We start from the raw sequence: 24,670 nt of genomic DNA, 5'->3' as shown, positions 1-24,670 counted from the left end.
ATAATAATAGTAGTTGTTGTTGTTGTTGTATTTGTAATCAAATAAATGCAGCTGAGCAGAAGAGACTTCTTTTAAAAACATTAAAAATCTTACTGATCCAAAACTTTTGACTGGTACTGGGTATTATATGAATGCAGTTTTATATGGACCTCTAGTGAGCTCTGCCGGCCGCAAATGGCACTTCAACAATATTTCTGAAGGGCATATGTTTATGTATTTACTATATATTCAGTCTCCTATAACACAACGAGAAGGGCTGATTGATTACATTTATGAGGCACAACAACAACAATTAAAAACATAAATCTTCCTCAAAACATAAAATCATGTTTAAATTATATATTCTAAGAAGACGACTCAGCTTATGAATATTAATGAATTATTAAGGTTATGCAGTCTTTGCTTTCTAACCTCCCTAGAGCGTCAAGTCAAGGAACCCAATTCATATTAATATTCGACGTTGTCTCTAGCCGGAGGAAATACTTTTTTCATTCAATCCCAAGACAGTTTATACACAAATAGCTTAAATTTGTCAGGCAAAACGTCGACATTAATTATTAATTGCCATCATCAGAACGTTTCAAATAAATCTACAATCGTCACGGGGCAATTTTAAGTTTTAATCAGTGATCTGTATAAATTATTTTATATGATTTATAAATCAGTGTTTTTAAATCCAGTCATTCTGATAACATTCCGATACTCCTGTCCTCTCAAGTTACCTCATTCATATTCATAAGCCAATCTTACTCATTTGCCAGCTGACGACGCCAAAATGACTCCTCTGTGAACAACGTCTGCCAACGTGCCGTTTCTTATTAATATTCATAAGCCAATCCTTCGCTTTTAGGATTCGCTTATTTGCCAGTTGAATAGCGGAAACCTCACCAACTCTTGCAGTTCAGCCAATCGGTAAGGCCAGCTGGACGAACGTAACGTTGCGTAATGAATATTCATATACGAGTCCTTCATATGATTGGTGAATTGATTTGACCAATAGGGGGCGTTGCTGCATACAAGACAACTTTGTGCTGAACTTTCATCTGTCACGACAACAAACTAACAACTTTCCTATATGGAGTGAACAAATCTGCTGTTATTTACTGTAAACCAATGGAACCAACAAATAACAACAGCGAGGACCCGAAATTAACTCCAGGTACTCATAAACTTAACCAAGAGTGCAGTTTCATTTTTTAAAGGACTTTGAAAAGATTTGAGTTTTGCCCAACAGCGTACAACAAAATAAGAGTCTTTGGTTTTCTTATTCTTAACTCTTATTAGTTATTGTTCGTTATGTTGTATTGTATTTCATTTGATAAGGAGGCTATTATGTATTATTTTGTTTTCTAATGCTCGTATTTACATGCGTGTCCAACAGCTGCTTAGTGTTCAGTTCAGCTTTAATCACAGATGCAGGATAAGATCAAGGCCTAAAATATGTTTTGGTTAAACAAGGGAAATTTTAAGTTGCGTAATTATAACACACGCAGTTCTGATGTATTTCCCGGGGCTTTTAACTGAAGAAAGCTCGAGACCATTGAGTTAAATTACATATTACATACATTTACAGTGTCATAGATTGCCACATGTTTGTGCAAATTCTCAATGCAAAGTAATAATTTTGTGTGGTCTGTATCGTCAGAAAACATGCAAATCAAGTTTGCAAATATTAAGACCACAAATATTAAGCATTGCACGTCATCAAAAGCACAAAACCAGACTATCAAATGCACAGTTCTTCATGAGAAGAGGAACATGTGTAATATTTTAAGATTGTGCCTCAAAAGGGTCAACAGGGCTAAGCGATTATATTTTAAAATGATGTACTGGTTGCTATGCAATCAAAACATTAATGCATACCATAATTATGATTAAGTTAAGCAAAAAAAAAAAGTGATCATAAAATTTGTAATGTTTAAAAAAAGAACAAACATTTCTGCTTGGACTTCTATAATAAGCATGTAATGCAAATATGGAGAACTGGATTTGTTCTGACACAAATTCACAATCTGTATCTATTATCTATGCGCACACATTCTTCACAGACACTTTTTTTTGTGTTTTTTCTTTTTCTTGTGACAGACCCAGGAGGACAGAAGAAAAAGCAGTCGCCGGTAGAGAAGGTGTTTGGCCGGCAGCTGAGTGAACCAGGGAGGTTTGCGTACGCTGGGTTATGTGGCGTGTCCCTGGGACAGCTCTTTCACGGACATGAGCAAAAGTAAAACATTTAACAACACTTTAATGTACCGTAAAAAGAGTTTGGGGTCATTATGTTCTTCATTATGCATGGATGTTTCAGTTTAGTTTAGTTCACTGGGTTTTGGGCACCGTGAAAGTGGCTTGGCTTTTGGCTACATTCATTGCGCTTCACGGCTAACCTTTTTCTTACTGACCCCAAACCTTTATGTACTTCCAGCATATTGAGGTTTGGGGTTGTGACACTTCACTGTGATGTTTTCCCAATGCAGACGTTTTCGCGAGGCGTATCTGGAGGGTCTGGTTCAGTGGCTGAATCTCGATGAGTCGGTCATGCCGGTTATGCAAGCTTTCCTGACGGGACTCGGGTTCGAAGGCACTGACACCTTCCTGTCCATTTTGCACGCAGAGCCGCTGCTCCGAGCCGGAGCTTTACCCATCACTCATGTACGCATGTGACATGAACATAGCTGGATGATTGCATTGACATATAGATGCTCGTGCAACTCACTGTTTGTGACGTTCTCTTTTGTAACACTGTTTTTCAGGATCTCGTGTCTTTCTCTGTCAAAGATGGTGAGCTGTCGGTTCTTAGTTAGATTTTTTTTTTTTTTTTTTGCATTGGCATGCATAAAAAAACTATTATTTAAAATGATGAGTAATAAATAAATGTAATGTCCAGAAAAAATGCACAATAATATTTTGCATAAAGAAAATCAATCCTGTTTCATTAGCATTCATATATTTTGCATTTTAATTTTAATTTCTAGCACAATTAAGCACATTCACATCCCAATGCTTCTTATTTTAAATTATTATTTAAATTGTAAAAAACATTATACATCACAATATTATTTATTCTGCTACATTACTTTATGCTGATGTGAATGTAAACAAAAACTCGAATTACATTTTGTACTTTCAGTAGTAACGTCATGATACAAAACATGTTAATGATCCTAAAAGTCTTTATTTTCTTTATGCAAAATATGACTTTTTTTCACATTATCTTTGAGATTCATCTCCGTGTTATTTTAATATAGTTGAGATACTATTATAGTTTTTATGAATATTTTGAATTAGATTTTGTGTTTATGTTTTGTGTTTTAATTTTAAAATCAGTTGAAGTTTTAGTAATTTTGGCAACACTTTACATTTCAGTTTTTAACATTAACTAACAATGAAAAATACTTCTAAAGCATTTATTAATCTCAGTTAATGTTAATTTCAACATTTACTAATACATATTAAAATCTAAAGTTGCATCTGTTAATACTATTTAATAGACCTGTGCTGACATGTTGTATTAACTAACATTAACAAAGACTCATTGTTAGTTAATGCATCATATACCAATAACTAATAAAACCTTATTGTAAAGTGTTACCGAAATTTAGTTTTTTGTCTTTTTTTCATTGTTTATATAGTTTTTATTAATTATTATTACCTAAATTAAAATGGGAAATTGCCTTTTTTTATTTGATTTCAGCTAACGTTTATTTTATTCAGAATAAAAAATGTTTTTTTAATGTTTTTAGTGTAAGTCTCAGTTCTAATAACAACAACCCTGATTGATCTGTTACTTTTGTTTTGTGTGTGATGAGCATTTCTTAATTTCTTCTCACGTAGGACATTATGATGCCAGGGCTCGTGTTCTGATCCGACATGTCAGCTGTCTCCTGCGTGTGACCCAACAGCAGCTGGAGGATTTTGAAGAGACTCTCGGAGAGAAATTGAGAGAGGCAGGAGAGGAGAGCGAGTGAGTGAAACTTCCTCCGATCCTCAGCTGCTGCCTCTTTATGGGCTTTTTGCGAGCTTATCCTCATGTCTCTGAGAAACACACACTGGTTTCCCTGTTTTTATTTACACAAGATATTAATTTCTACAAACCCCACCTGGGTCATCTGCAGATTCACAAAGGAAAAGTCAATGCAAATCATACAGAAACACTGTGGCACAATCAATATCATTGTAAAATCAAATACTTTTAATGCATTTGCTGATTTCTGTCTTTTAATGTGTCCTCTGCTGCACGACACGCGATGTGTGCCACACACAGCCGTGAGTATTTTATGTTCCCTTTCGAAAGGGAACTCTACACTACGTCAGAATGACGCTATGGGGAACGCCTCAGGCGTGACAGGTGTCTGAAATAAATATCAACTCACGTCAATCATGTTGACCGGCGACAGCCTGTGCATCATCAGCTTGAATGATGAGCGCGCGACCTGGATGTATAAAGGGGAGCCTTGCACACATGACAACATCTTTTCGTCTTCAGGGACTGTTTGTCTGTTTTGAGAATATCGCTGAAGCGCGCGGGAGGCTCTCGAGAGAGCCTCTTGTGCAAACTGTGAGCGTTTTTCATTTAAAGATGCTCCGCTCTCGTCGGACCCTTTTCTCGAGGGAGGAGGGTTCAGCATCTGAGCCCCGTGGTGCACGCGATTTGTGAAACAATACTGTTTGGGTACGAGCCGTTCACAGCAGTTCCTGAGGGTGCTGACAGTGTTCATTAAGAAATATCTCGGCGCGCGTGAGAAAGAAAAAGTCCGTGCGCTGTCGGATGTTTCAACCTCGCGCCTGTTGACTTTCTTCTCGAGGGATGAAAGCCAAATATATTTTAACGACTCGTTCTCGCGCTTGCCGAGGCAGTGTGTAGATTACGAGAACGTATATTAAATATTAAAACAGTATTGTCTGGTGATTATGGCTGCATTTAATTCTATGAATTAAAATGATGGAATATTATCTGACTTTTAAGAAGTTAGATATTTAGTAATTCAGCCTATCATCCAGATCGCGTTATCCAGTGTTTTTGGCTGCATTTTAATTGAGGAATTAAAATGATGAGCAGCGAACAAAAAGAGCAGGTGTAATTCTGGTCTTTTTGTAAAATGTGAAATTAACATATTTCTGTTTCTTTTCAGACCACGTCTCCTGTTTTAGAGTCTGGGGCAAAATGTTTTGGGTAAGAAAATCTTGATTTACTTTTTCGATGGTCAGGTAGTAGGTCTTAACAGGCCTCCTTGACCATACAGTCCCCATTTTGCAACCGGACAGCGCTTGGGCCTCCCTGAGGTGAGCTCCCAGGATTTGACTGTCAAGGAGTAATGTGGTTATCAGGTCATAGGCCTCACTAGGCCTTCCTGAAAATAAGCTCCCACATACTGTGGTTGAATATGAGCTCCCACATTCTGTGGTTATCAAGTTATAGGCCTCACCAGGCCTTCTTGAATATGGGCTCCCACATACTGTGGTTATCAGGTCATAGGCCTCACTAGGCCTTCCTGAGTATGAGCTCCCACATACTGTGGTTGAATATGAGCTCCCACATACTGTAGTCGCCAGGTTATAGGCTTCACCAGGCCTTCCTGGTTATGAGCTTCCACATGTCAGGTTACAGGCCTCACCGGCCTTCCTGAATGTGAGCTCCCACATACTGTGGTAATCAGGTTACAGGCCTCATCCGGCCTTCCTGGTTATGAGCTCCCACATACTGTGGTCGCCAGGTTACAGGCCTTACTAGGCCTTCCTGAATATGAGCTCCCACATACTGTGGTCACCAGGTTACAGGCCTCACCGGCCTTCCTGGTGATGGGCTTCTACATGTCAGGTTACAGGCCCATCCGGCCTTCCTGAATGTGAGCTCCCACATTCTGTGGCCGCCAGGTTACAGGCCTCACCCGGCCTTCCTGAGTATGAGCTCCCACACACCGTGGTCGCAGGTCTTCCTAGTTATGAGCTTCCTCATGTCAGGTTATAGGCCTCATCCGGCTTTCCTGAATGTGAGTTCCCACATACTGTGGTCACCAGGTTTCAGGCCTCATAGGCCTTCCTGAGTATGAGCTCCCACATGCTGTGGTCGCCAGGTTTCAGGCCTCTCAGCCTTCCTGAGTGTTAAGCTCCCACATTCAGTGGTCACCAGGCTTCAGGCCTCCTAGGCCTTCCTGGTTATGAGTTTTCACATGTCAGGTTACAGGCCTCACCAGGCCTTCCTGGATGTGAACTCCCACGCACTGTGGTCGCTAGGGTATAGGCCTCACTGGTTGTGAGCGTCCACATGTCAGGATGCAGGCCTCATCAGGCCTTCCTGAATGTGAGCTCCCACGCATTGTGACTATCAGGTTACAGGCCTCGTCTGGCCTCCTGATCATTGGTTCCCACATGCTGTGGTTCCCAGGTTACAGGCCTCACCGGCCTCCTGGATACAAGCTCCCACATTCTGTGGTCGTCAGGTCACAGGCCTCAGCGGCCTTCCTGAGGATGAGCTCCCACTTACTGTGGTCGTCAGGTTATAGGCCTTACTAGGCCTTCCTGAGTATGAGCTCCCACATGCTGTGGTCGCCAGGTTAGAGGCCTCACCAGGCCTTCCTGGATTCAGAATGGATAAGTGCATGCACTTTCGTTTCATGCACTTTCTAAAATCCATATTTATGGTAGGGGTTATGCGCTGTACGCTTCGTTCCCTTTTTTATGTGTGGTTCAGACTCCGGTTTTTCACCTTGGGTCCCACTCTAGATGCGTCTTCTGTCGCAATGTTTTACGACAGGCGCTTCCCTTTCAAGCTATCTCCCACATTCTGTGGTTACAGGCCTCATTAGGCCTTTCTGAAGGTAGCCCCACATTGTGTGGCTGTCAGGTTACAGGCCTCTCCGGCCTTCCTGAATACGAGCTCCCACTTACTGTGGTCGCCAGGTCTCAGGCCTCACAGGCCTTCCTGAGTATGAGCTCCCACATACTGTGGTCGCCAGGTTAGAGGCCTCACCAGGCCTTCCTGGATTCAGAATGGCTAAGTACACGCACTGTCGTTTCGTGTACCTTCTAAAATCCATATTTATGGTAAGGGTTATGCGCTGTCCGCTTCATTCCCTTTTTTACGTGGCTCAGACTCCGGTTCTTCACCTTGGGTCCCACTCTAGATGCGTCCTCTGTCGCAATGTTTTACGACAGGCGCTTTCCTTTCAGGCTATCTCCCACATTCTGTGGTTACAGGCCTCATTAGGCCTTTCTGAAGGTAGCCCCACATTGTGTGGCTGTCAGGTTACAGGCCTCTCCGGCCTTCCTGAATACGAGCTCCCACTTACTGTGGTCGCCAGGTCTCAGGCCTCACAGGCCTTCCTGAGTATGAGCTCCCACATACTGTGGTCGCCAGGTTAGAGGCCTCACCAGGCCTTCCTGGATTCAGAATGGCTAAGTACACGCACTTTCGTTTCGTGTACTTTCTAAAAATCCAGATTTATGGTAAGGGTTATGCGCTGTCCGCTTCATTCCCTTTTTTACGTGGCTCAGACTCCGGTTCTTCACCTTGGGTCCCACTCTAGATGCGTCCTCTGTCGCAATGTTTTACGACAGGCGCTTCCCTTTCAGGCTATCTCCCACATTCTGTGGTTACAGGCCTCATTAGGCCTTTCTGAAGGTAGCCCCACATTGTGTGGCTGTCAGGTTACAGGCCTCTCCGGCCTTCCTGAATACGAGCTCCCACTTACTGTGGTCGCCAGGTTTCAGGCCTCACAGGCCTTCCTGAGTATGAGCTCCCACATACTGTGGTCGCCAGGTTAGAGGCCTTACCAGGCCTTCCTGGATTTGGACTGGCTAAGTACACGCACTTTCGTTTCGTGTACTTTCTAAAATCCAGATTTATGGTAAGGGTTATGCGCTGTCCGCTTCATTCCCTTTTTTACGTGGCTCAGACTCCGGTTCTTCACCTTGGGTCCCACTCTAGATGCGTCTTCTGTCGCAATGTTTTACGACAGGCGCTTCCCTTTCAGGCTATCTCCCACATTCTGTGGTTACAGGCCTCATTAGGCCTTTCTGAAGGTAGCCCCACATTGTGTGGCTGTCAGGTTACAGGCCTCTCCGGCCTTTCTGAATACGAGCTCCCACTTACTGTGGTCGCCAGGTCTCAGGCCTCACAGGCCTTCCTGAGTATGAGCTCCCACATACTGTGGTCGCCAGGTTAGAGGCCTCACCAGGCCTTCCTGGATTCAGAATGGCTAAGTACACGCACTGTCGTTTCGTGTACCTTCTAAAATCCATATTTATGGTAAGGGTTATGCGCTGTCCGCTTCATTCCCTTTTTTACGTGGCTCAGACTCCGGTTCTTCACCTTGGGTCCCACTCTAGATGCGTCCTCTGTCGCAATGTTTTACGACAGGCGCTTCCCTTTCAGGCTATCTCCCACATTCTGTGGTTACAGGCCTCATTAGGCCTTTCTGAAGTTAGCCCCACATTGTGTGGCTGTCAGGTTACAGGCCTCAGCGGCCTTCCTGATATGAGCCCTCATGTACTGGAGCTCCCCACATGAGGGGGTCATCAGGTCTTAGGTCTCAGTAGACCTTCCTGGGTTTGAACCCTCTCTTACTTCCCCAGTGTTCGGATCGAGCACTGGGTAGACCCGTGGATTGAGTGGACGACTTCCGTCGTTTCTTGAGGTTAAGTCACACTCTCTGGGAGATCCCGTCTCTGTGATCCGGAACTGAATGGTTTCTGCCAGCTTTACAGGCCTTCAGTTTCTGGATGCCTTATCCAAGGCAACTTCCAGAGGCTCTGTCTTGGACAGACAGGCAATGGCCAGACTGTGAGTCTTAGTATAGATCACCAGGCCAGCCTGGTGGCATTTCAGGAGGCATGCTCCCCTGAATAGTGACTGGCTGGGAGTCCCTTGGGTCCCCTAGCCACACTCCCTAGAAGGGACCCCTTCTATTGGAAGTTGTGGTCCTAAGCCTTTGAGCTGGCCCAGATATACCCCCCATTAACTATGTTCTGGCGGTTTCTTGGTTCATTAGCTTGGGCTATGACCGGTAGGGAGTGCTGTCACTGACAGCCCGATGTGACCTAAGGGTGAGTGGTTCCAGTGTTTCTGATTTACTGGTTCGGACAGTTGTCACTGCCTTTGGGCACGCACTCCCCTCAGCATGGTGGCGTTGGTATATCGTTCCCCATAGCGTCATTCTGACGTAGTGTAGAGTTCCCTTTCGAAAGGGAACGTCTCAGGTTACGACTGTAACCTATGTTCCCTGAGAACAGGGAACGAGACACTACGTCTTCCTGCCATGCCTCGGGGCCTGCCTGCAACAGTCCCTTCAGACGATAGGATGTTGTCATGTGTGCAAGGCTCCCCTTTATACATCCAGGTCGCGCGCTCATCATTCAAGCTGATGATGCACAGGCTGTCGCCGGTCAACATGATTGACGTGAGTTGATATTTATTTCAGACACCTGTCACGCCTGAGGCGTTCCCCATAGCGTCATTCTGACGTAGTGTCTCGTTCCCTGTTCTCAGGGAACATAGGTTACAGTCGTAACCTGAGACGTTTTTGCAGTCTAGGTCAAGGTTTTTCCTTTCAGTACGGCGCTTTCATTTTAGTCTTGGTTTTCAATAGAATTTTGCCTCTGCCTAGAAAGACCTCTGAGCTTTAAAGGGATACTCCACTTTTTTTGGAAATAGGCTCAATTTACAACTCCCCCAGAGTTAAACAGTTGAGTTTTACCGTTTTCGAATCCATTCAGCCGATCTCCGGGTCTGGCGGTACCACTTTTAGCATAGCTTAGCATAGATCATTGAATCGGACAAGACCATTAGCATCTCTCTCAAAAAAATTACCAAAGAGTTTCAATATTTTTCCTATTTAAAACTTGACTCTTCTGTAGTTACATCGTGTACTAAGACCGACGGAAAATGTAAAGTTGCGATTTTCTAGGCTGATATGGCTAGGAACTATACTCTCATTCCTGCGTAATAATCAAGAAACTTTGCTGCCGTACCATGAGTGCAGCAGGCGTAATGATATGACGCAGCGCCTGAAAATAGTCCCCAGCTCTGTAACTTCCAACGTGACCGGGACTAAGTTTGTCTAACCTATTAGACCTATTTTCAGGCGCTGCGTCATATCATTACGCCTGCTGGACTCATGGTACGGCAGGAAAGTTTCTTGATTATTACGCAGGAATGAGAGTATAGTTCCTAGCCATATCAGCCTAGAAAATCGCAACTTTACATTTTCCGTCGGTCTTAGTACACGATGTAACTACAGAAGAGTCAAGTTTTAAATAGGAAAAATATTGAAACTCTTTGGTAATTTTTTTGAGAGAGATGCTAATGGTCTTGTCCGATTCAATGATCTATGCTAAGCTATGCTAAAAGTGGTACCGCCAGACCCGGAGATTGGCTGAATGGATTCGAAAACGGTAAAACTCAACTGTTTAACTCTGGGGGAGTTGTAAAATGAGCCTATTTCCAAAAAAAGTGGAGTATCCCTTTAAGCAGCTCCAATGAGCGTATTATCAATCAGATTGGCATTCTCTCAACAGAGAAGAGTCTTCAAGACGGCAGAAGAAAGAGAGAGGTCGTAAATTGCGCCGGTACTTGCTCATCGGACTTGCTACTGTGGGTGGAGGGACAGTAATCGGTGAGTCTAAATGCCACAGGACGTTTGTTTTAATCTACACTGGTCTCGCCGAGGTGATTAGGTCACTATCAATGTCACAGCAAAGTCCATGAAAACAATTTATTTATTATATTTTTTAATTAGAAATTGAAGCCTTTCAGGCTTTTCCCCCCTGGTTTAATTATATAATTATTTCATACAGTACTGTCAAAAGTTTGGAAACATTAAGGTTTTTAATGTCAGGGTTGCATTTATTTGATCAGAAAATACAGTAAAAACAGTAATAGCGTGAAATATTATTACAACTTAAAATAACTTGTTTTCTGTTTTAATATATTGTAAAATGTGATGTATTCCTGTGATCAAATCTGAATTTTCAGCATCATTACTCCAGTCTTCAGTGTCACATGATCCTTCAGAAATCATTCTAATATGATGATTTGATGCTCAAGAAACATTTCTGATTAAAAATCACAATACATTTATCAAAAGTGACAATAAAGACATTTATAATGTTACAAAAGATTTCTGTTTCAAATAAATGCTGTTCTGTTGAAATGTCTATTCTTCAAAGAATCCAGAAAAAATGCATCATGGTTTCTACAAAAATATTAAGCAACAAAAATGTTTTTCAACATTGATAAAAATAAGAACCATTATTAATAACTGAGCATCAAATCATCATATTAGAATGATTTCTGAAGGATCATGTGACACTGAAGACTGGAGTTTATGTATTTAATTTATATTCACAAACTTCCATTACTGTAATTTTTCCGGAGGTTTTATTTGTGAATTTTTATTCATTTTCTTTAATTATTTATTTTAAAAAATTATATAAATTAAAATGTTAAATTAATTTAAATTCAGTTCAATATAATAAATGATTTATGATATATATACATACTTCACAATTTAAAACATTAAAACATTATTTATGTTATGTTTATGATAATTGGAGAGGAAATGTGCTTAATTTTCATTAAACTTAATTTCATTATTTTTAAAATAAAAATATGATTTAATTATTAAATTAAAGAATTGTCATTATTTATCTCTTAGTTCTGTCTCTTAGTTGATGGGTGAAAGTCCAGGACTGATTTCATGAGATTCACCCTCTAATTTCGGATGTGTTTCCCTGGTCTGGTGTGAATGATCGTGTGTGTGTGTGTTTTGATCAGGTGTCACAGGAGGGCTGGCGGCTCCTCTGGTGGCTGCCGGGGCAGGAGCGGTGCTGGGAGCGGGTGGAGCCGCTGTTCTGGGATCCGCCACGGGCATCGCCGTCATAGCCTCGTTGTTTGGAGCCGCAGGGGCCGGGCTAACAGGTGCTTTACAGAATATAATACAAACTGTAGTAGAAAACCTATTATTATTTTTCTGGCTCTAAAATAGCTGATATATACACTAAAACTATGACCACATATCAGATGTACGGTATACAGTATACGGTTAATCTAATATGTGATCATCGTTTTAGTGTATATGTAAATGTATATTGTGCTCAGTTGCAGTGATGCTTGGCAACCATACAGTGTACAGTTAGGCTAATTAAATTACTTTCATAATATATTACTATTATAATGAATTGGGAATTATGCTCATAATAACAATAATAATAAAGTAATTAATAAAAATTAAGCAGCAATTTGTAAAACAAATCTTGCTCCATCCTTTATCATTACTCAGAGTAGTAAGAACGACAGGTAATCTGCATTAATAGACAGTTTTAGGTAATAGTGGCCCACAGATGATTAGCACAAGTATTTCAGTAATAACGTGAGTTAGCCGGTTAGCCGGAGACCTACACAATATAAAACACAAAACTGTATTTTGAACACCTGACATGTACACAACACAGCTAGAGCATTCGAGGGAGGGTCAAAGTAGTCGTTGTTTGCGGGCAGCCAATGAAGATCATAGGCGGGCATTATGCAAATGTGTTACCCAGTGACTTGTAGTCGTAAACAAAGTGGATTCGAATTACCGACGACGCGTTTAGGTGGTTCAGAGGTGATTCTTTCTTTTGAGAGATAATAACTTTATTTATCGTGCACTTTCGGCTTTACTACTTTGCAGATCGTGTACATAGTTTACAAACAGCTATATTACACACTGCATGAAAGGGAATATTCGAAAAAGCATAATAAGGGCACTTGTTAGAGGATTGGTATGTGAGCAGATCAATTAGCAGACTGACAGTCATACAGTTACAGTCCGTTTTCTGGTTTGGATAGAGTGTTGCTATAAGCGGAGCACATTGTCAGCTGCCATTTAAAATGAACTGAGCTCAAGGTTGTTGAAGTCGCTTGGTATTTCTTTTGTGTGTGTGTGTGTGTGTGTGTGTGTGTGTGTGTGCGCCTCACATTATCTCTATTTGAATGAATGAATATATTTGCAGATCAAGTTTTCTATATTTTTGTTTAAATCTCTTATATATATATATATATATATATATACACTCACCTAAAGGATTATTAGGAACACCTGTTCAATTTCTTATTAATGCAATTATCTAATCAACCAATCACATGGCAGTTGCTTCAATGCATTTAGGGGTGTGGTCCTGGTCAAGACAATCTCCTGAACTCCAAACTGAATGTCAGAATGGGAAAGAAAGGTGATTTAAGCAATTTTGAGCGTGGCATGGTTGTTGGTGCCAGACGGGCCGGTCTGAGTATTTCACAACCTGCTCAGTTACTGGGATTTTCACGCACAACCATTTCTAGGGTTTACAAAGAATGGTGTGAAAAGGGAAAAACATCCAGTATGCGGCAGTCCTGTGGGCGAAAATGCCTTGTTGATGCTAGAGGTCAGAGGAGAATGGGCCGACTGATTCAAGCTGATAGAAGAGCAACTTTGACTGAAATAAAAATGTAACTCGTTACAACCGAGGTATGCAGCAAAACATTTGTGAAGCCACAACACGCACAACCTTGAGGCGGATGGGCTACAACAGCAGAAGACCCCACCGGGTACCACTCATCTCCACTACAAATAGGAAAAAGAGGCTACAATTTGCACAAGCTCACCAAAATTGGACAGTTGAAGACTGGAAAAATGTTGCCTGGTCTGATGAGTCTCGATTTCTGTTGAGACATTCAGATGGTAGAGTCAGAATTTGGCGTAAACAGAGTGAGAACATGGATCCATCATGCCTTGTTACCACTGTGCAGGCTGGTGGTGGTGGTGTAATGGTGTGGGGGATGTTTTCTTGGCACACTTTAGGCCCCTTAGTGGCAATTGGGCATCGTTTAAATGCCACGGCCTACCTGAGCATTGTTTCTGACCATGTCCATCCCTTTATGACCACCATGTACCCATCCTCTGATGGCTACTTCCAGCAGGATAATGCACCATGTCACAAAGCTTGAATCATTTCAAATTGAACATGACAGTGAGTTCACTGTACTAAAATGGCCCCCACAGTCACCAGATCTCAACCCAATAGAGCATCTTTGGGATGTGGTGGAATGGGAGCTTCGTGCCCTGGATGTGCATCCCACAAATCTCCATCAACTGCAAGATGCTATCCTATCAATATGGGCCAACATTTCTAAAGAATGCTTTCAGCACCTTGTTGAATCAATGCCACGTAGAATTAAGGCAGTTCTGAAGGCGAAAGGGGGTCAAACACAGTATTAGTATGGTGTTCCTAATAATCCTTTATGTGTGTGTGTGTGTGTGTGTGTGTGTGTGTGTGTATATATATATATATATATATATATATATATATATATATATATATATATATATTTGTCAGCTGCCATTTAAAATGAACTGAGTTCAAGGTTGTTGAAGTTGCTTGGCATTTCTTCAAATGCAGTTTGTGTGTGTGTGCTTCATATTATCTCTATTTGAATGAATGAATGAATGTATTTGCAGATCAAGGTTTCTATATTTTTGTTTAAATCTCTTTATATATAATATGAAGATACCACAAGGTATATTTACTCATTTTTGCATTACTCATCAGGCTATAAAATGAACAAGCGTGTCGGCGCTATACAGGAGTTTGAGTTTCTTCCGATGAGTTCTGGAAAGCATCTGCATCTGACTATAGCCGTGACAGGCTGGTTGTGCAGCGGCAAATACAGTGAGTGCTCAAATTAACCATCATATCACCATCAAAATAGCATTTTCTCAGTTACTATTATGTTTTAAAGTCTCTTGTGTTAGTACTTTAACACGCACTGAATATATGTGGCATTTATTATTTATTAAAGGGGTCGGATGATGCTATTTTAAAAGTTTGTTATTTTGTTTATTGGGTGTAATAGAATAGGTTAACATGCTTGGATGTTCAAAAAACATTATTTTTCACATACTGTACATTATTGAAGCTCCTCTGTTCCCCTGTCTGAAAAGCTCAGAGTGCTCTGATTGGCCAGCTGAACCATTGGCCGGACACCTCAGGCGTGTCAGAAATGTAACGCCTCTTAAAGGTGCGGTATGTGATTTTTAGCGACATCTAGTGGTGAGGTTGCGAATTGCAACCAACAGAAGTTACGGTGGCCGACAGGAAAAGATGTCGTCATCGTCTGAGACAGCAGAGAGTAGCCAGTTAAGCAATGAGGTTTCTTTACAAAGATAGAAGTAAGTTTCCTTAATTATTCAGTCAAACGAAATGTCATTGCGAATATTGTAGTGACATGTTCATCATTGTGTCAGTGTTTTATTCGCTGACTTTAGCTAGCTCTCTGTTAGATAGAATAAGGCCAACATTTAAAAAGCATCATATGACCCCTTTAAAGGGCTGATTGATTATGATTTCACTTTTCTAACTTTAGTTAGTGTGTAATGTTAATAATCTGTAATAATGTATGTGTGTAATAATCTGCAAAGTTACGACGCTCAAAGTTCAAAGCAAAGGGAGATATTAGCTTTTAAAGAAATTGCTTTTTAAGGACTACAACAAACGGCTGGTAGGGACTCGCGACATTCCTCCCGGGTTAGTGACATCACCAATCCTAGAATTTACATAAACCCCGCCCCCTGGACACGATTTATAGATTATCAAGACAAAATATGTTTATCAATGACTAGAAGATAACTACACATAAGCTACATAAATTCATCAACTAACCATTCAGAAATGTCCTGTTGCTTCTACATGTTGTCACTTCTTCTTGAGTCTGTGCATCATTGACATCATCTGACTCCGGTTTGAACATAAAAGGCTAAAAGTTTTAGAAATTTTCAGTTTATGTCTGTGTGAGGTAAAAGGACACAAGCTGTTGAAGCTCCGCCCCCTGTGCTGGGAGCAGCAGCTCATTTGCATTTAAAGGGACAGACAAAACAGTGCGTTTTTGCTCACCCTCAAAAAGTGACAACTTTACCATGCTATATAAAAATATATGTGGGGTATTTTGAGCTAAAACTTCACCTACACAGTCTGGGGACACCACAGACATATTTTACATCTTGTGAAAAGGGCATTATACCACCCCTTTAATGTAAAAGCCCGAAATAGCCATGAAATATTGTTCACACTAAGGTTTAGTTTCGATTGCCCATCATAGGTTCGTTCCAGGCTCCCTGGTCCAGTCTAGGAGCGTGTGGCGAGCAGTACTGTCTGAAATGGGAGTCGCGTTACTTATTGGACCTGGGCTCTATTCTGGACTCATTATGGGACGGGCTTGTTAGTGTCTTTGCCCAGGAGGCCCTCAAATACACAGTGCTCTCAGGTATGTCTGCTTTACTATACCAATGCTGTTAAGCTATAAAAAGGTAGTACTTCATGGTTTGAGGAAAATAGAAAGTCACCTGTACTTCATCTGACCTTATTTATGTGAGTATTGAACTGTGCAGTCATATTAATTCACTTAAGTCTAATCCGATTGGACCATCTTTCACAGTCGTCCTGGCAGGAATGTGTCTAATACAGAGAAAGTGTCTCTAATAGTCAAATTGGTATTTCTGTTTCTTTCATGTGTGTGTTATCATGAATGACAATGAATCCAATGCTGGAATTTGTATTGTTTGGCTGAGTGGCCATCGCATTTCTGTCACATACTTTCAGACTCACTATATATATATATATATATATGATTATGAAATAAACCAGCTTGTATAATATTTTGTCTGTCCTCCTGAGATTGACAGTCAACTAAGTAAATGTTATACCCTGTTTATTGAGAATACCTCCAAATTGCTACATTTAATTGTAGCATAATGCAACAATGTCACACATTGCTTTACGGTGTCCAGAATAACCACATTGCTGATTGTCTTGTTCGTGCTCAGGCATAGTCACCGCTCTGACATGGCCTGCCTCTCTGCTGGCTGTGGCCAGTGTGATCGACAACCCCTGGGGAGTGTGTCTGAGTCGCTCAGCGGAGGTGGGAAAACACCTCGCACAGGTGCTCCGGAGCCGACAGCAGGTCAGAGTCCAGACAATGAGTCCTTCTAGATTCTCCATTAGTATTTGATATTTTCAGGTATTTTTTCAGGTATTTCAAGGAATGTTACAGGTCACATTCAATTATGAAAATTAGTCAATTATGATAGACAGCCTTTAGCCTCTTAGAAACAAAATGTGCGAGCAGAAATGCGTTTACAGTACATTGGACGTTTGCCCTACAGACTTCTATTGTAACTGCATGACATGCCACGTTTTAGTAAGATGTGTAAAACCATAAAAATGTAATGCTCATGGCATGGTTGTGGCATGTGGTGCAACATCCAAAGACGTTTGTGTGAATGTATGTAGCTGAAGAATTGATGCTTTAAAGGGGATCAGGTGTCATTTATTATTTAAAGTCCCCCTGTAGTCAATAATTGTATCCCTTAAAACTCATCTTTGATCACCAAAATGGCATATTTAAACGTTTTGTCGTTAAAAAAAAAAAAAAAATGCATGCCTTAAAATATCTTGAATGTAACTCTACACCCTTGCCTCATTTAGTATAGGCGGTTCTATGAATATGCAAATTAGCCCCGCCTCCACTCACTCACAGCAGCTCAGAGATCCACTCGTTGACGATCACACGTTGATCTGATTGGTAGTTTGTGTCGGCAAAAACACCAGTGATTTCAAACCGCACATTTAAGACTGTTTGGTTCACTGCCGTTTTAAGAAGAAAATACTCAGCAATGGTGTTGACTTATGAATGTACACATGGTTTATCTTAAAGCGTATTAAAAACACCACATATAAACACCCTCAGACAAAAAAAAAAGACAAAAAAAAAGTTTGCATGTGTTTTTTGTTGAATATCATATTTGAAAGGCTTTTATTATTCTTATAGTGTGATATAGGAGAATATGGGTCTAATAATCGAGGAAGAAAAACACCTCAATTTTATTCAGAGATCAAAACTGAGCAAAAATATGCAATTTGGTGCATTTGCTGATATTTATTGGGCAGAAAAGTACATTGAAATTCTGATAGCTTTTAATGTAAATCTTATACCAGTATACTGTAGCAGACTACTTGCATATAATGACTATTTATGTGCAATTTATCTCCCAATAATGTTTTAGTATTTAAATGATTATTTTTATGATCAAAGCTCTGCAGTTTTTAAACATAAAATGCAATGTAATACAATGATGAACGACAGATGAACAAATCAACATTTCTCAAAAGCCTGATGGATCATATTTGATACTCGCATTATAACAAATAAAAAATTATGTATGGATAATCACTTAAACTTAAGTTGCTTCAATCCAGTACATGTTCTTCTTGAAATATGGCAACGATTTAAGTTATTTTTATGTTTACTTTATAAAAATCAGTAAAGATTTCACTGCAAAAACCCTGAAGGTTGGCTTTTTTAGGCCTTCTACATGCTAAAAAAGTATAAACTGTCAGTCAGATTACAGAATGCATGTGATAGATTGAGTGCAACAGGTTTTTCAGCAAAGTTTTGATCATGTTGATTATTTAGAGGCCTTCAAATATGATAGATATACTGTATACTGCTAGAAATGTTCAAATTATTAGGATAACCCTGGAATATTTTTTTCAAATGTGTTTAATTATCTTCCTTTTTTCATCTTTGTGCAGGGAAAGCGCCCTGTCAATCTAATTGGCTTTAGCCTTGGAGCTCGTGTCATATACTTCTGTCTAGAAGAGCTCGCTAATGATCAAGGTAGGCTTTCTATTCATTGTACGGAGTGGGTGAGCGATGAGGGAACATCCTTTTGTCTTTAAGTAAGACCTTGCGTCTCAAGAAGTGTCGACTTGAGAGTGGCCAAATTTCCTGCAAGCCAGACTGAGTCATTTTCTCTTAATGAAAGATTAAATCGGAGAGGTGTGAGACTGTAAATGAGAATCTGTTCGCATGGAGCCGGTTGAAAGACATTCTGTCTCTTATTATCGGGCAGGTTGTGAAGGTGTGGTGGAAGATGTGGTGCTGCTGGGGGCCCCTGTGGACGGCTCCGAGAAAGCATGGAAGAGACTCTCCAGGGTAGTGGCGGGGAAGATTGTTAATGGATATTGCCGGTAAGACACTATTAGTGGTGCTTCTGTCCTGAATGATTTTAAGGATCGGGGCAGATGAAGCTGATCGGTATCGGCTATCCTAAGCCCGATCCATTATTTTTCATCAGCTGTCATGCTGGTTTTGCCAACTGGTGACGTCCATTAAAAGTAAAAGATTAAGCTCAAATGTGCGTGCGTGAACCGCAAGAACCAATGTGGTCTGGTCTAGCGCCTCACACCCAAGGTCAAGGTTCCATGTTTAGCATATTTGATGCACACTTTTGTAAGGAAACACTCAAAGTCATTTATGTACAATTTTTTTTTATCTTCCGTCAAACTATATGAGACGTCATTGCCATAACGCGTTGCATCTTGCTTCGGACTTGACTAACAGATGGCAGTCTGACACCACGAGAGTCATGTTTTCTATCCTTAAATCCACTTTTTTTCCCTTTATGTTGCAATTATTCTACTTATTGTACATATGTGACCCTGGACCACAAATCCAGTCACATGGGTCAATTTTTTTACATTTAGATTTATATATTATCTGAAAGCTGAATAAATAAGCTTTCCATTGATGTATGTTTTTTTGTTTTTTTTGGATATAACAATATTTGGCCGAGATACAACTATTTGAAAATCTGGAATCTGAGGGTGCAAAAAAATCAAAACATTGAGAAAATCGCCTTTAAAGTTGTCCATTTATCTTCGCGATTGTGCTGCATTCACTCACAAAAATAAATGTTTTATATATTTACGGTAGGAAATTTACAAAATATCTTAATGGAACATGATCTTTACGTAATATCCTAATGATTTTTGGCATAAAAGAAAAATCGATAATTTTGACCCATATTGTTGGCTTTTGCCACAAATGTACCCATGTGACTTGTGACTGGTTTTGTGATCCAGGGTCACATATAAACTACAAAAAGTTTATAACCAGTAGTCCCATATTCATAATTGTGACCACACAGTTTGTCCACCATTGTAACGTACCATTGTACATCTACCAATGTCAATATATTAGGACTATATATAGAGAGAGAGCGTACTGTATCTTATTATTAGAATATATATACATGTATCGGATTGGCAGATACTCAATATTCATTGACTCGGATCGGATCGGGTGCAAAAAAACCCTGATCGGGACATCCCTACATCTTAGGTATTAAAATTTGCCATTATGATTATGATTTTAGCAGTTTACCCAAATGAACTCTCTTTTTCTCTTATACAAAATGTTTTTAAAATAATAGTACAATTTAAAATAAATGTTTTCTGATTTGAATATATTTTCAAATGTAATTTTTTCCTGTGACCCAAAGTCATCATTACTCCAGTCTTCGGTGTCACATGATCCTTCAGAAATCATTTTATGTTGATTTTCTGCTTAAGAACCATTTCTTTAATATTATCAATATTGAAAACAGTTGTTTCAGGGATTTTTTTTCATTAACAGAATGTCTTTTGTAACAATATAAATGTATACTGTCACATTTGATTAATTCAGCAAGGATGCATTAAATTGAAGTATTCGTTTATAAAAAAAATAATCTTACTGACCCCAAACATTTGAACTGTAGTGTTTGTTCACAGTTTGTGCAATAATCATTCATTAAGTTCATTGTGGCAGATTGTCTGCTTATGAACTCAGACGTCCGTTCAGATGGGAATTAAATTACCACATATTCTGATTTCAGCATTTAGAGGCACTAGTTGGCAAATTTTACATGACATTGGTTTTCTTGCATTGATGAAGACTAAGCAACCAGAAAAGGGCTTAAGTAACACATTAAAGGGTTAGTTCACCCAAAAATGAAAATTCTGTCAGTAATTACTCACCCTCATGTTGTTCCAACCCCGTAAGACCTTCGTTCATCTTCGGGACACAAATTAAGATATTTTTGATTAAATCTGAGAGCTGGATCACTCCTCCATAGACTTCTAGGTGACCGAAACTTGCTGGCCCAGAAAAGTTATTAAAGAGATCGTTAATATAGTCCAAGTGACTACAGTGCCTCAATCTTAAGTTTATCAAGCGACGAGAATACTTTTTGTGCGCAAAAACAAACAAAAATAACAACTTTATTCCACTATTCATTTCCTTCTCTCTGGGCCTCGAGTGAGTTCACGTAGTGTTTTTGCGCAGCGCATTGTTCGTCACACGCATCACACACATGACCAGCGTCGGCCAATAGTGAGCCTACGTGGTGACGTACAACACAGACGCACTGCGCAAAAACACTACGTGAACTCACTCGAGGCCCAGATAGAAGGAAATGAATAGTGGAATAAAGTCGTTATTTTTGTTTGTTTTTGCGCACAAAAAGTATTCTCGTCGCTTGATATAGTTAAGATTGAGCCACTGTAGTCACTTGGACTATATTAGCGATCTCTTTAATAACTTTTCTGGGCCAGCAAGTTTCGGTCACCTAGAAGTCTATGGAGGAGTGATCCAGCTCTCAGATTTCATCAAAAATATCTTAATTTGTGTTCCGAAGATGAACGAAGGTCTTACGGGGTTGGAACAACATGAGGGTGAGTAATTACTGACAGAATTTTCATTTTTGGGTGAACTAACCCTTTAACTGTTTAGATTATTACATATGTTTAATTAAGAATTAGATTGTAATGGGTAATCAATTTACAAATCTAACTGAAATTAGACATTTAACAAATTACAGTCATTTTAGTCCACCAGATGTAATATTAGAATTGACACTTTATTTATTTATTAAAAAGTTACAGAATGTCTTGAAATGTTAATTTTATTGTTTTAATCACATTTATTTATTTTGATTTAATTATTCTTCCTTTTAGTTGACTTCATGTTTGTAAATATTTGTTTATTTTTGTCATTATTGGTTTAGAGGGGATTGGCTTCTTGGATTCCTGTATAGAAGTTCATCTGTCCAGCTGTCTGTCGCTGGGCTCCAGCCAATCAGTTCGCAGGACCGCAAAATAATCAATGTGGATCTGTCATCAGTGGTGAGTATCACATCCCCGATGTTCGTTTTAAATGTTCTTGGTGTCTGTGAGATGCATTTAGATTCACATTCAATTTACTGTCTGTGAGAGTAACTATTCAACACAACTTCACGGCATTACATTAGCGTAGAGTCAAAGTTTAATTTCCTTCAGATGACTTCAAACCTTAACCAACTGAAAGCTACTTTTTATAGACAAAAGTGATTTAATGCTTTTTGCTGAACACCCCCTTACATGAATAGAAAGGGCATTGTTAAATTGTCAGCCACAAAAGACCACAATTACTGTAATTACTGTCGCGGGAAGTTCCTCGTTAATATTCAAGTGGAGTCCTTAAATCCAGCCATGTTACATCATTAAAAAAAAAAAACACTCAAAAATGTGTCATTTTAATGCAATGCACAAATGTAAAAAGATAAAGACACTTCAACTTAAAATGATCCATTCATAACAATCCCTTCTAAGTTACACAGAGCAACAGATAGTCTGCACATCTCGACAGAGGTCGTCAGGCCCGCCATCCATGTGATGTATTGTAAACGAAGGACTGAATCTGAGATATTCCTTATCTCACAGACACAGAATACAGGTGGCATCACATCGGCCCCTCAAACCAGGACAAACAAAAAGACATGCTTGTGGTATCTTTGTGAAAGAAGTTATTCATACAAATTTAATTATACAGCTTAGATAAATTGGCAGAAGATATGGCAAGGTATTGGTTTTGCGACTGCAATGTGAGGCATGTGAAGAATTGCACCTTCATTCGGCATGTGAAGAAGAACTGTTAATGAGCAATTAAATTAGCATTTCCTGAAATAAATACCAGTGCTTGTAAGGCAGCGCTAGAATACAGTGTTACAGCTTTCAGGACTAATTTAGGCTTATCAGAGCCACTTTATACATGATGTCAAGGCAGCTATAGGTAATTAAATCAATTAAATAGACCAGTTCAGTATGCAAATATTGCAGTGACACCAAATGGTGGACATTAGCCAATGGGAGATTATCAAAATTAAGTCTCAAATTTCATAGAAGTATAAAGTTCATAAGAATTTTTTTATAGCACACCTAAGAATTAGATTATTAGGGTTTTTTATATGTGTGTTAAATTTGAGCTATTTTCCAATGTCAGTCAGCTAAAGCTAAAAACATGACTGCCCTCTGAATAGACTGTACATTTTATGCCCCTTTTTTACTTGTAAAAAATTAAATAGGGCATTTACTTACTGGTCTAAATCACAAGATTCCACCCCTAAATCTCTATATGTTGTTTCTGGACTCTTTTTTTTTTTTTCAAGTCTGTGGGAGTTTATTTCACCTGGCATAAAATAAAACGCAAATTTGATCGCTTGGAACAGTAATAGCATGCATTGTGTGATGTGAGGGATCATGCACACCTGAGTTGTGCCCCAAAGCTTGATTTTTCTGAAAAGTTAGCAAGCACCACTAAAATTTAAATGAGGATATTACTATAGTAATTTTTTAACTTGCTTTATAAATACTGACTATGTTCTGTCCAACTTTTAGGTGAAAGGACACCTGGACTACATGCGTCAGATGGACACCATCCTAGTAGCAGTGGGGGTTCCTACTAGGGAAGAGGCTGGAGCCATGAGTAGCAAATTACAGCTTGTTCATTTATCTCAGGAAAAACCAGGCACTCCAGAATCAGCTGGTCAGAGCACAGTCAAAGGGGAACCATCCATGGACATTTCAAACAAAGATACTTTAGATGTCCCATCATCATCAAATGTAGATCAATACGAGAGGAAGGACTCTGAGAATGGCTGGGATATCCCTGATATATCCGATTTACTGGATTCCATCAGTGAAAGTGATGGCATCCTTGAAACCTGTCAAGGTAATGCTGATTCACAGTGTGCTCTTGAAGGCGAGAACCATGTCGAACCATCTCATGACCAAAGCAAAATAGACAGAGATAATGAAAGTAACACGGACTTTGAGCACACGTCCTGGGACTGGGACGACACGAACTGGACTGCTGAACACACAAACACAACCAACCAATCGCACACTGGAGCACAGAACCAATTAACCAATGGCAAACCTGATTGTTCCGAGCCAAGATGACATTTCCATGGCTCACTCACAGAATGAATGGGTCTAGATGGTAAACCTCGCTCCGAGAAACTCTCCATGGAGTCACATTTGCTGCTACCAAGATGAGGGTTGGGGACTCAAATAAACACAGTGTTTGAATATCGCACGCGAGACTTTTAGCAGAAGAAGGGTTACCGTCTAGACACCACCCAGAATATAAAATAGCAATATAAGCTAGAACCAACTGGAACCTTGGCTTTTTGCCAGTCTGGAATCGCCTAATAATCTCATTAAGTTATTACTGGATATCGTCTGTAATTAATATCAACACTGCTGAATGTGATTTGTGATAAACTGCTATGTGAAAACTGTCAGTATTCTGTGTATACCATTTGCCCCCTTCATTAGAAGTGGTTTGTTGTTTAATTAAGATGTGAATTACAGCTCCACAGACAACCCACTTGACGTTGTGTGAGGTATTAGTGAGATTTCTTTCGCTCTCGTCTGCTTTATCCATCTGTTGTTTTGGTTGTTATGGTAATGAATGAAGTGGGATGCGTGTTGAGGCCGTACTAAATGTACAATCTCTGTGATC

General features: G+C 39.9%; 1 protein-coding gene across 1 annotated transcript; it reads left to right on the top strand.

Moving 5' to 3' along the window:
- The first annotated feature begins 991 nt into the window (after window positions 1-991).
- tmco4 (transmembrane and coiled-coil domains 4) lies at window positions 992-24,535 on the top strand. The gene is made up of 14 exons (XM_084428819.1): window positions 992-1,159; window positions 2,086-2,221; window positions 2,472-2,646; window positions 2,748-2,775; window positions 3,829-3,958; window positions 10,510-10,607; window positions 11,768-11,911; window positions 14,560-14,679; window positions 16,106-16,270; window positions 16,830-16,966; window positions 18,598-18,682; window positions 18,918-19,035; window positions 21,894-22,011; window positions 23,542-24,535. The coding sequence occupies exons 1-14, from the start codon at window positions 1,114-1,116 to the stop codon at window positions 24,103-24,105; spliced, it is 2,064 nt and encodes a 687-aa protein (XP_084284945.1). The 5' UTR covers window positions 992-1,113; the 3' UTR covers window positions 24,106-24,535.
- The last annotated feature ends 135 nt before the right edge of the window (window positions 24,536-24,670 follow it).

Source organism: Rutilus rutilus, assembly GCF_951802725.1.
Source record: "Rutilus rutilus genome assembly, chromosome: 13".
In the NCBI taxonomy this organism is placed as follows: domain Eukaryota; kingdom Metazoa; phylum Chordata; class Actinopteri; order Cypriniformes; family Leuciscidae; genus Rutilus; species Rutilus rutilus.
The sequence above is the reverse complement of the archived record's forward strand: the minus strand, read 5'-3'. Positions and strand labels throughout refer to the sequence as shown.